Source organism: Anguilla anguilla, chromosome 14 (assembly GCF_013347855.1).
Source record: "Anguilla anguilla isolate fAngAng1 chromosome 14, fAngAng1.pri, whole genome shotgun sequence".
In the NCBI taxonomy this organism is placed as follows: Eukaryota; Metazoa; Chordata; class Actinopteri; order Anguilliformes; family Anguillidae; genus Anguilla; species Anguilla anguilla.
The window spans coordinates 28954822-28966288 of NC_049214.1; the positions used below are offsets into that span (position 1 = coordinate 28954822).

An 11467-nucleotide genomic window follows, 5' to 3' on the forward strand; every position below is an offset into this window, starting at 1 on the left:
GCCTTTCAATTCTTCCTCTGTGAGTCAGAGCTCTTGCAGGGACCCATAAATTGTTTTCAGCTAGACGCGAGGGGTGCCAGAAGGCTTTCGTGCGCTCGTGAAGCTTAATTTCGGAATCTGGAACTCCTGAACGGATTTATCCTCAGCACATTCCAGAGCACGTGAGCGCTGCTGAGACGCAGAGGATTCTGCCCGACCGATCTAACATCCGGATCCGTACCCCCAAACGATGAATGCACTGCTCCCACATGCCTCTGCTGTTTATCTTTCAGCATTTTATTGATTTATGTTGCATTATCTTGGTTGGGATCCTTTCATGGCACACCACGAATCAGACTATATTGCATTAAACCTTTAATTTGCATAATGGACATAAACGTTCAGGAAAAGCAAAATCGCTTCCAGTATAGGCCACCTTTGGGGTGTAAGTTAATGCATGTTATGATGTAGTTTTATTTATTAGAAATTGCAATTTAGTTCATTATCATTATGATTGGTATAATCTGAAACTATGCTGTATTTCCAAGAGGATAGATTTACTGAAATGTAAAGTCAGTTTTACCTTCTGCGGCGTCAGTATCAAAATCCACAATTTACACCTGGTATTGAAAAAAGGGCTTCCTCCCAACCTCAAATTGGTGGAGTTGGTTAATAGCCTACATACACCGACAATAAAAATTAATTACAAATTCGGTCATGTAATTCAGATGTACTGACCAGGCGTGCAAATTGTCTGAATGTGTGCATTTTTATTTATCATCTAACTGCACTCAGATAAATGTTATGACAGCCTACCGAACATGCAGAGCAGATTATTGATGAATAGGCCTATCTCACGCAGTCCATTTAAACATTATTGTTTTAGTTTGGATTAATTTGCCAAAATGTTGCTATCTTCTTCACAGTTACCTCTCTTTTTCTGGAGACGAGGACATACTGGAAGTTCATAAGAATTCTCTAAACATATTAAATACTTGTTTTTTTATCAACTGTGTGTTGTGCGCATCGGATTCGGACACTTCCGTCAAAGCCCGGTTCACATTCGGCTTGTTGCTGCGGTGTATGATGTCACCGCCTCGCGCAGTATATTAGACTTGGCCCGATACTCTGAACGCCTTCAGTTGCGGCGAGTGTGGCGCCTGGTAGTTCCATTTGAAATAAAGAGCTATACATTCCGGAAAAGGTAAGGTAAAATGGTGACAAAGTATTGCACATATGAAAGATTTTTAAACATATAATTTTGGGTGCAATCTGTGAATGCTTGTCCAGCTTCCAGTAAATATTTTCAGATGGTTTGCAGGTTATCGTTAACTTAAATGAAATGTTTACATTGCTGATGTGTCTTGGTTTAAGTGTAAATGTAGACTTCACCTTGACCTACATCAGTTTTTCTTGCAATCGTCTGCTAAATGGGAATTCATTAGTAAAGAATGTCTCCTACGAAACCCTTGGGTTAGGCTTTTAAATTTCGGTCTGTTGAATCGTGTTTAAAATTTGATTCCAGAATCAAGTGAAAAGAAGACCACATTATGGTGTAGGCTATGTTATAACAGTATAATTGCAACGCATCAAATAGCCAATAGCTGAAACTAAAAAAGGTAGAAAACATTTGAAATGTAGCATCACTCTCGCCTGCACAGTTTTGTACCAGCCAACGAACGCACCGGTGTTGGCTGTTGTCCGATAGCTAAGGTTAGCGGGGTGAAATGATAAACCGTGTTTCTGTTGCCTATTTGCGCCTGCACGTTTATTACTGAGGAAGGAAAATGGTTACGCACTAACATCCATTCCCTGACCACATTTGGGACGTTTATGCTCGCAGGTGTCGTGATGATGTTCGGGGTCGTTCGTTTTCTGAGGATATTTTATCTGAGCCGGCGAAGGATCCGCCCAGCGCTGCCTATATATACAATAGGAATTTAATTGTACAGCTTCACCGACAATTGATGAGCTGTCAACGATTATTTGCTGTTGTTCATGTGATTAAAATGTTCATATATAATGTGTGTGAAACTGTCTTGTTTAATTTCTTATGAAAACATGAAAACATTGGATACTTGTCGATGTGGTAACGCTCGCTACTGTTCTCGTTTGACAGCTGTCAGATATCAGATAGCCGTCATGGGTTTTGTATACCTTTTCATGTACAGCTGTTGAGAGAAACGTCTGTCCCCATGAGGGTCAAGGCAACCCGATACTATTAGTAGCGGCTAGATAAGACGTTCCTCTGTTTAATTTAATGATCTTGTCCTGTGTATTTTGTAAATTATTAGTTGTTCGGTGACATGGTAAAAACGGTTTGTTGTTTATCATCCTATTGCATCTCGCAGATATGTGGTTGTGACGCGGTATGTGTACTGTAGGTGGGTCACGTGCGTTTTCCTGTAGACCGCTCCTTATGAGCAAAAGCTCTTGCGCTGTCCTTGGCATCTGTATTGATGATGCAGGACGATGACTGGGCTCGTGTTCGGTCAAACATATGTACAGACAGAACACCTTTCCTCTTGAATATTGTCCTCCATTTTGTTTCTGCATTGGTCAGAGAGCTCCTATCCAGACTAGTGACTCTGAAGGCTGATATGGTATGATGCTACATGAATATATACCAGGGAAGCAACAAGAACACCAGATAAATTGCAGCCAACATGCATCAAGCTGAAAAGCTGCTAAAATAAAAGCAGTGAAATCGTAGTGCCTCACAATTGTTTGTAAACTTAACATATTTGCATCACAATGATGCTTAACACAGAGAGCCAAGCAATGTTTAGTTTCCACCCCTTTGTGTTTGCGCAGGCGTGTTGCAGCTTGTGATTGCTATCCTGCAATCTGATGGCACTCTAGCTAATTTAGTTGGCATCATTTATATAGGCCATGGTTCGGTTGGCTTGAATCGATTGGAATCCCACCTACACAAGATCGTGATTCCTCAGAAGTAATAGCTGACAATTAGCTTATTAGAAAAGCGCATCCCCAGGATTTGAGTGGTCGTATCTCACATCAGACCGATGAGTCGTATAAGGTCATGAGCCTGACGAGAAGCAGAACGATGATGTACCAAAGATGATGTACTTTACTGTAGGATCCTCAACGTGTTCAACGGTGGCCTTGCACAGTATTACCATGCCCCCGGTGTCTAAGGGTGGCAAGTGACTGCAGACAGGAAGAAGTGACCTGGTCAAAGTACCAGCTAGGATTGGTTTTGTTCCTCAGAGAAAACCTGCCTACCTCAGGGGATAGGTTGTGCTTGGAGAATGTTGTGAAGAACTGTGGCAAAAGTTAATATTTTTTTTACTCTTGCGGCTCTTGTTCTATTGCCTTGTGGTTGTCTCAACGACATTTTGTCACCAGTGACAAAAACATTGTTACTGAAAAAATCTACATATGCCTACTATATGAATTGCATAAGTTTCAGACAATGCATTCACCATAGGAGTTGTGGCTGGGGTCTAAGCCCCGCACAGTTGTGGTTGAGATATCACCGTGGCCTGAATTCGGGCCCAGAAAAACCCTTGTTAATGCGCGTCCAATCTAAGAGAGATCGGCATTCGTTAATAGGCAGCCAATCAAAGATCGCCGTTCATTTTTCATACTTAAAAGTCATTAGCGATTATTATTCATTTAGGCCACCTGCTCCTTTCCTCTGGAGAAAGAGCTCGTCGAGCGCATTCCCAGGGCCTTTGTTTTAAAATGGGCCACTGTCCTTCCTCCTGCAGTGTCATTGTCCTCTGCCTCCTGCTCGCCAATCAAACGCGAGACTCCATTCTGGGACACCGCACCCAGGCTCGGAGTGCGGGTTCCAGCGACTCCCTGCTAACGCAGAACATTCTCACAATGTTCCTGCCACGCACCGACAACGTTATGACATCCACAAAACGTTCCCGTAGCATTGAGAGAACATTTTGAGTTAGCTGGCACCGACCGGTATTTAACGCAGTGGTTCTGGGCCGAGCGCTGGAGCTCGTTGCTGAAGTGTCGTTGGGAGGTGAAGGGCTGCAGTAGCTGTGGCGTGTTCTGACCCGGCCGCTTCCTTATCTGTGTGCAAGGTCACCCCCCCCATCCTTCTTCAAGGTTGAAGGAGCGCACGGGTTGCCGCGTTCGCTCTGAGCTGCAGGATGGGGGTGTGGTTTCCGTTTCTTACTCAGGAACAAACTGACACTTGTTCCTTTTTTTAGGTTGGGGTGGGGGTGGGGGGGGGGGTTGCAGGCCTTCATTCTAACCGAGGTGGTTCTTTTTTATCTTTGACTTTTGAATAACAAATTTAAACATGCAAAATAATTTTTTATCTTCTTTCATATCATCACAGGTGCTGCTGTAATGATAATCCCTGGCCAGTGATATTTCTTTTAGTAGCTATGTCTTGTAACTATGCTTTTCCTGGACATTTCCAATATTGCAAAAGCGATATTTTGACAGCTATAAAAAAAACAATATCTTATTGGTTCAGTCAGAGGTTCTGTTCATGTGCTGCTCTGATTCTGGTATGTCATAAATTCCAGCATTTCAGTGCAAAGTGAGGAGGCGGCCCCCACAATATCATTGCATACTGAGCCTTTAATCATCACTTAGCAACAGCATATAGGTCGCCATGGCAACACAACTGTGACTGTAATATTTCCGAGCCCTTTAATGAAAAATTCTCAGTCTCACAACGAGGCTTCCTGTTTAAACACAAATTAAATAGTTAGTACATACAGGAAGAAGGGGCAAACACCGTCAGTAATTTTCAATACTGTTACTAATAATAATGGCGAGACCAGTGTCTTTGATCCGTTTATAAAGTTTCCGTGGTCAGTTGGTTTTGCTGCTCCTGGCCTTATTGCGTGTTGCGTCCCGGCGTAACCCAATCCCCTGGTATGCCCCGAGTGGCGTTTTTCCCTTTTATCCTGGGAGAGCTCTAATGAACTTCGCGCCAGTAACATGCAAACTCCGGTGCTAGTCGATCTTTATGTGCTCGACTCCGTTTATCTTGCGTGCGGTAAGCAGGCGAGCAGCGCGGTTGAATCGAACCGTCCGGCGAGAGATTAAAGGGTTGAAATGTAAATGCGGCGTTGTTTTTTCATTGCTTAATGTGTCCGTGCGGGAAGGTTTGGATCGATTACAGTATCTTGCATTATTAATGTCTGTCTTCCTGTTTTGTTCCGTGAGGCTTTTATATGAAGCTGTTTTAAAAAAATAAAATAAAAAAACATGAAAAGATGCACCACTTGTCTGTTGAATGCGTAACCGTGTGTGTTTAATGTTGTTTAATGTTGTGTCACCCTCCATCCAAACCACAGCTTATCTCATCATGTCCACATTTATTAAACCCAAACTGAAGGTACAGTAGCACCACTGTGTGTATGTGTGTGTCTGTCTTGTGTGTGGTTGGAGTGCAATGGATGCATTACTCTTCCTTAAGGTGCAACCCTTTGAGATGTAAGATCACGCATATGTGATTAGAATGTTCTTAATTGAACTTAATTGAAAGCAGTGGAGTTCTAGATCACTGACTTATAATTTTCAAAAAAAAACATTCCAAAAACCTACTCCTCAAAGGGTTAAAGTGCTTAATGTTCTTAGTTTTAGGTCTCCTGATTGTTCAAATACTGAGAACAGCGAGGTGCCACATGAGCAGGTGTGTGTTTTTTGGGGGGGGGGTTTTGACATTTGGTCTTGGTGATGCTCACAGTGCAGATATGTTTGTGGGCGGGGTCAAGTCTTCGCCCCTCCCATTGCTGCCATGGATACGGTAGTGAGCCGTGACTCTCTCCTGGAGCATATTCCATATTGTTACTGCTATACTGTCATTCCCCTGCAGAAATAGGCTTGTTAGCAGTCTGATGCTGCCCCAGCCCACCCAGGCAGCTGACCGTTCAGTTACACAGAGGTCACTGCACACCAGTAATGTGAGACCTGCTTTTTATCAACGATAATTATGTTGGGTTATTTTGGGTATAATAATTTAGAGTAGGTGAAATGATAACATACAAGCAAAAATGATTAAATTAATTTTTGGCCAGGACAGTGTTCTGCATGGGTTTGAGTGTTTGTGCGTGTATACTGTGCATGAATTGGAGTTGCTGTGGTTTTTGGATGAAATACCAGATTAAATCAAAAGAGTGACACCTGCTAATTTATAAAAAAATAAAATCAGATCCTTATTTGGGATGGGTAAGTGAAACCTTTTTTATGTGTTTGTTCATGGCTGTGGGAAGTCTGTAGAGATGAAAGGCTTGATTTTGGTTTTTGGCAGTGATCACTTTTCATAAAGGAAAAAAAAGACCTGTCTCTTACAGAATGCACCAACAGCAGGCAGGTAAATAACTTTAATGTATCCAGAGGGGAAATTTGGAGTGCGACAGTGTTTAGCCATGACACTAAAGGAAAGATGAGATACTGAGTGCATTCAACAGTGGAATTTTCTGGAATTACGGTGATGGTTGATGGAGACGCAGGACTGAGGGGAAACCACCAAGCCTTAAAAAGTGCAGTTTTTTAAAAAGTTTTTTTATTAGAGGGTGTCTTCATCAGGATTCCTGAGTTTCTTCGCTCCTCTCTGCTCCACTGTGTTGTCCACAGCACAGGAAGTGACATGCATGTGGAAAACAGGATGTAGTGCCCTATTGTCTTCTGCTCCCTGAAAGAGGCATTGTTCAGTCATGGTATTGTGGATCTCGGAATGCGCTCTGCTTCTGAAAAACTGACGATTGTGAAAACACCCTCCCCACCCAAGTGCTGGAGTGACATGGCTGTTTCCATGGTGACGCATGTAAAACACGTCATATTTCTCCCACAGACTGACACCGCCCCCCCCCTCCATTGAGCTTGGAAGGTGTTGTCTCAATGAGGAGACTCATAATTACTTGTTATACGTATTCAAGTAAGGGACAATGCACAGTCTTTACTACAAATGTCACCATTCTATGTACTGTGCTGAATTTAGCCAGAAAATTTCCATCTGCAGTCCCAGTTGTTTTTCTGGTCTTTTCTAGAATAGAGGACATGTACATTTAACATTTATTCAGTAATACATTTATTCCCAAACAATTAAGAAATCATGTGACAAATTAACACAGCTCTTAATGTACATATTAATAACATAATAAATAGAAGGCTCATTTTTGCACTGCAGTGACTATACCTTATTCCAAAATTGTAAATTGGCCCCCTCTAGTCAATCATATTGACTGCTGGCTCCATTATCCTTATCGAGTTACTCCATGCAGCCATAATGCATAATGCAAAAATTTTAGCCAGTTAATTTATGTAGTCTTAAATTGCACTTGCAAGGGACCACACTGCCAAACAACAGGAAATCTGCCTGGTGACAAGCCCCATTATTACCGATTAAGCCCTGTTAGAGGATCACTAACGATTAGTGCTTAACTCCGTTACCGTGTCGTTCTTTCTGGCGTTAAATCAATACCTGAGACGGCTCCTCCTCCTGTCTGCCTGCTCGTCCAATCGCGTCGCACTCTGACGCGCGGTCCCTGTGGCTCGGCTCCACGGATCGGTCGGGTCAGGAGAGGAAGCGTTCCATAAATATCACTCTTCCTTCAGGGAGTCTCTGGCATTTTTCTGTGAGGAAACAAATCGATCATCAGCAAGAGAGGAAGAGACGGGACTCTGGGGGGGGGGGGGGGTGGGGGGTTGATGCTAAAAACAGTGAAGTGGGGGGGTGGGGGCAGTTTCTGGGTTTGCCGCCATTTCGTCTCTCTGTACTCAGCTGCACTTATGGTCCAGTTGAGTGCTGTACTTTGTTAAGTATGTCACTCTGCATAAAAGCCGCAGCTAAATGGATGTAATGCAGCACAGAGAGACTGCACTGTGACTCCCACGCTCAGTATTGGTGTCCTGCTCTTCTGTAATTCCCCACAGGGCTGAAAGCCCCGGCCTGCAGGTTCAGGGTTTGATGTCACCGCTCATTAGTGGGGGGGTGGACCCTTGTGGAAAGTAGTGAAAATATATATAGAAATAGAATATATTTTTCTAAGAAATTGCAACACATCACAATATATGGGGAAATAAATGATTGCCGCTTACAGATTTAGAAATATATGTTTGCACGGCTTCACGTTAAAAACCAGCCCAAATGCTCATAGGTATGTCCACTGCTGTGACAGCACCCTTATACACCCACATACACTCACTCCTCCTCACCTTCTCTCAAACTCTCTCTTTCTTTTCCTTCTCTCCGCCTCTCTCCATCGTCCCTTTAATGGTTCAGTCTTCTAACTTCATTCATCTCACTTTTCTCTCTGTGAAATTGTCACTAGGTTTCCTTTCAATCAGCAGCCAATTTAGGCCTTGAAAACAAGTGTGTGAGTGCTCTTTAGCTCATTAGGGGCTTAAATTAAGCAATTAAGTGCTGAAACAGACCAAAACCAGCAGACACTGCTACCCTCCGGGTCTGGAGTCAGACCCCCTGAGTTAGACAGTAATAAGCGGTAATGATCTCTCTAAACTTAATATCTTAGCGGTCACGCTGCTCCCATAGTGCTCACGGAGACTGCCACACCAGGCTGGGAAATAACTGAAGCGCTCACACCCGTCCAGCGAACGCCAGGGAGGCTGACTTGCCCTCGGTCTGCTTGGAGCACACAGTGGTGCGAAATGGCTGCCGTGCGTGTCACCCAGCCAGGGGCTGTTGTTTATTAGTTGAGTCGCCTTGGCTCGCTCAACTTCCCCTGACGTTTCAAGTGGACGGACGGAGTTGGGTCGTCCCCCCCACCCACCCCCACCCCCACCCCCACCCCCACCCCCCACGGCTTTCACGTCAGACCGTCAGATTCTGTTTACCTGCTTTTGGACATGTAACATTCTGATGAGTCTCTTGATGTTGTCTTGGCAACAACATAGAAGGAACCATCCAGAATGGTATTTCCCAAAGTGAGATTAGGGATTTAGCTGGCTAACTTTTACAAATATTTATATTTAGTCCCACTTTGTCAAACCTCCTGCCCAAAGGTCAACTATGATCGTGAGGTAACAAAATGTGGATTGATGGGGCTGGAGCTGGAGCTGACTGTGTTCTTCATTAACCAGAGTCACACAATCCTGAGTGAAAGTGACGCCATTTGATTGCATTTGAATACCAGACTTACATGTGAAGTTTGAGGTCCTTTAGTTGCCTATTTGACTGAGATGTGAGGACACTTGGAAAAAATTGGGCCCCTTTGCCATGTGTTTGCCTGTGACTGAAAATGCGTGTGAACGTGCGCTTGTGTTTATGTGCGTGCAGAAGATGGACACTGGAATGAAGGTCCTGGAGACGGCGGACGACATCCAGGAGAGGAGGCAGCAGGTCCTGGACCGGTACCGCCATTTTAAGGAGCTGTCCAACCAACGCCGGCAGAAGCTGGAGGACTCGTATCGCTTCCAGTTCTTCCGCCGAGATGCCGACGAGCTGGAGAAATGGGTCCTGGAGAAGCTGCAGATCGCCTCCGACGAGAACTACAAGGACCCCTCCAACCTGCAGGTCAGGAAACCTCTGTATCTGTTATTTTATAGGGGGACTGCAGTGAGAGTTAGAGAGAGAGATGGGATCATAGTTCAGAAAGTGATGGAGTGGGCAACTGAACCCCTGGCCACATGGGGGGATTAGTATACTGTATGCTTTTAGTGCAGACTGCACCTCAAGATCTGTGCCATGCCAATCTCTCTGTTCCTATCCTTTTTTTTTTTTTTAGCAATCTCCCATTTTCTTTCAATTTTCTTCTCGTTTTTATTTCAGTTGTTCCTCACGAGTTACTGTTATGCCACTAGGAAACACCAGGAGCCTCAGCTTAAAGCTTGCGCTCTGGCCCGCTGTGATATTCAATAGCCTTCACCTGCGTCTCACCTGCATCTCACCTGAGTCTCGCCTGCATCTCACCTGCGTCTCATCAGTTTCTCAGCTGCGTTTCACCTGCTTCTCAACGCCCACAGGGGAAGCTGCAGAAGCACCAGGCCTTCGAGGCCGAGGTGCAGGCCAACGCGGGCGCCATCGTCAAGCTGGACGGGGCCGGCAACCAGATGATCGCCGAGGGCCACTTTGCGTCCGAGATGATCCGCGTAAGAGTCCGAATTTACCTCTAAAACTTACCGCTCAGCCGGCGGGGCGACAGTGTGCTGTAATGTTTGTGGACCCGGGCACTTTGTAGGCTCAATTCCTGCTGCTGCCATTGAGCGAGGTGCTTAATCTGAATTGCTTCAGCGAATTGATTTTATGTAAATAAATAAAAAGGTTGTGTCTAAACTCCTAAATGTAAGTGGACTGTTATAATGGAGCCAAAGTGTTTGGCTGACTTCAGCTATGACACAGCAAGGTCAAACTGCCAACAGGGAGCATCCACTCTGCTGTGTAGGCTTGTGATTTGATGAGCTCCTTAGTGTTTTCTTTTGTGGCCTTCATGTTTAACTTACTTGCATTTTCAAATAAATAAAGGAACACAGTGAAATAACTCTGTTGATGGGTGTTTTGACACTGCCTTGCAAAAGTATTCAGACCCTGGACCACTTCTCACATTTGACTGAGTTACAAATGATATATAATAAAAAATTCAGTTTTGTCTGATATTTAAAACCACTGAAATTGTACGTTATTTTAAAGTAACCTCGGTTTTATTTTAGAAAATAATTTTATGAAAAATAAAGACTGAAATATTCTGTTCTCGGAAGACCATCAATCCCTACCTGTGAACTTTGAAAGTAACCGTCACATTTTCTGGATAAAAATCCCATTCTCTTTAAGGATCATTGGTCAGGCTGTGAATCTAAAGGAAAGGTGTGAAAATGAAGACTAAAGAACATTCTGGATGTTTGAGATAAAGTGATACAAATGCATAAATTAGGAAAACACTACAAAAGAATATACAAGTGTTTGATACCCCAGTGAGCACTACTTGTTCAATAATCAGGAAATGTGTATGTATCATTTGTAATCCAGAAAACTTTCAAGGGGGCTGAATACTTTTTTAAGGCACTGTATGTAGAGCCCTTGAGACCTTAAATTACTGATACAAAATTGCAAAAAATGACGAAAAGTATGTAAATTGCTGTTGTGCTGCAGTCGAGGGCACCTGCAGGTCTTAGCCCCTGCTGGTTGGTAGGTCTAACCCCCTACCTCTTATTTGGTTCAGTCCTTTACGCCCTACCGGACTTCCCAGAGGCCCATAGTCAAAAGTGTCGTTGTTCATGATTATATACAAGTAGGTGCTTGTGTGCTGTGAGATTCCAAAACACACTCTCTCTCTTCCTTACTCTTTCTCTCTCTCTGTCCCTCATTCTCTTTCTTTTTTAGGCTCCTGAATATCAAAGGAAGGATGTGTGCAGTTCCTCTGTCTGTTTGCTGTGCAGTGAACCTCTGGGGGGGGGGGGGGTTACCTGGGAGTCCTGCATGCACAGACACTGCAGGTGCTATCTGCAGGGAAGGTGATAGAGACCTATGAAATGCATGCCTTATTAATTTGTCAGTGAGTCTCTTGGATTGGCTGTTCTCCATCTGGAC

The 11467-nt window shown here is 44.0% G+C and overlaps 1 protein-coding gene across 4 annotated transcripts in view; it reads left to right on the forward strand.

Annotated features, from left to right (window-relative positions):
• Positions 1–1049: 1049 nt before the first annotated feature.
• The window catches only part of LOC118212769 (spectrin alpha chain, non-erythrocytic 1-like), a 45296-nt gene continuing 34878 nt past the window's right edge, over positions 1050–11467 (forward strand). For all 4 annotated transcript variants that reach the window (XM_035391033.1, XM_035391034.1, XM_035391035.1 and 1 more), the window contains exons 1-3: positions 1050–1183; positions 9221–9457; positions 9907–10032. In XM_035391033.1, the coding sequence (XP_035246924.1) occupies positions 9224–9457; positions 9907–10032 (360 nt within the window). In that variant the 5' untranslated portion in view covers positions 1050–1183; positions 9221–9223. The remainder of the gene's footprint in view (positions 1184–9220; positions 9458–9906; positions 10033–11467) is intronic.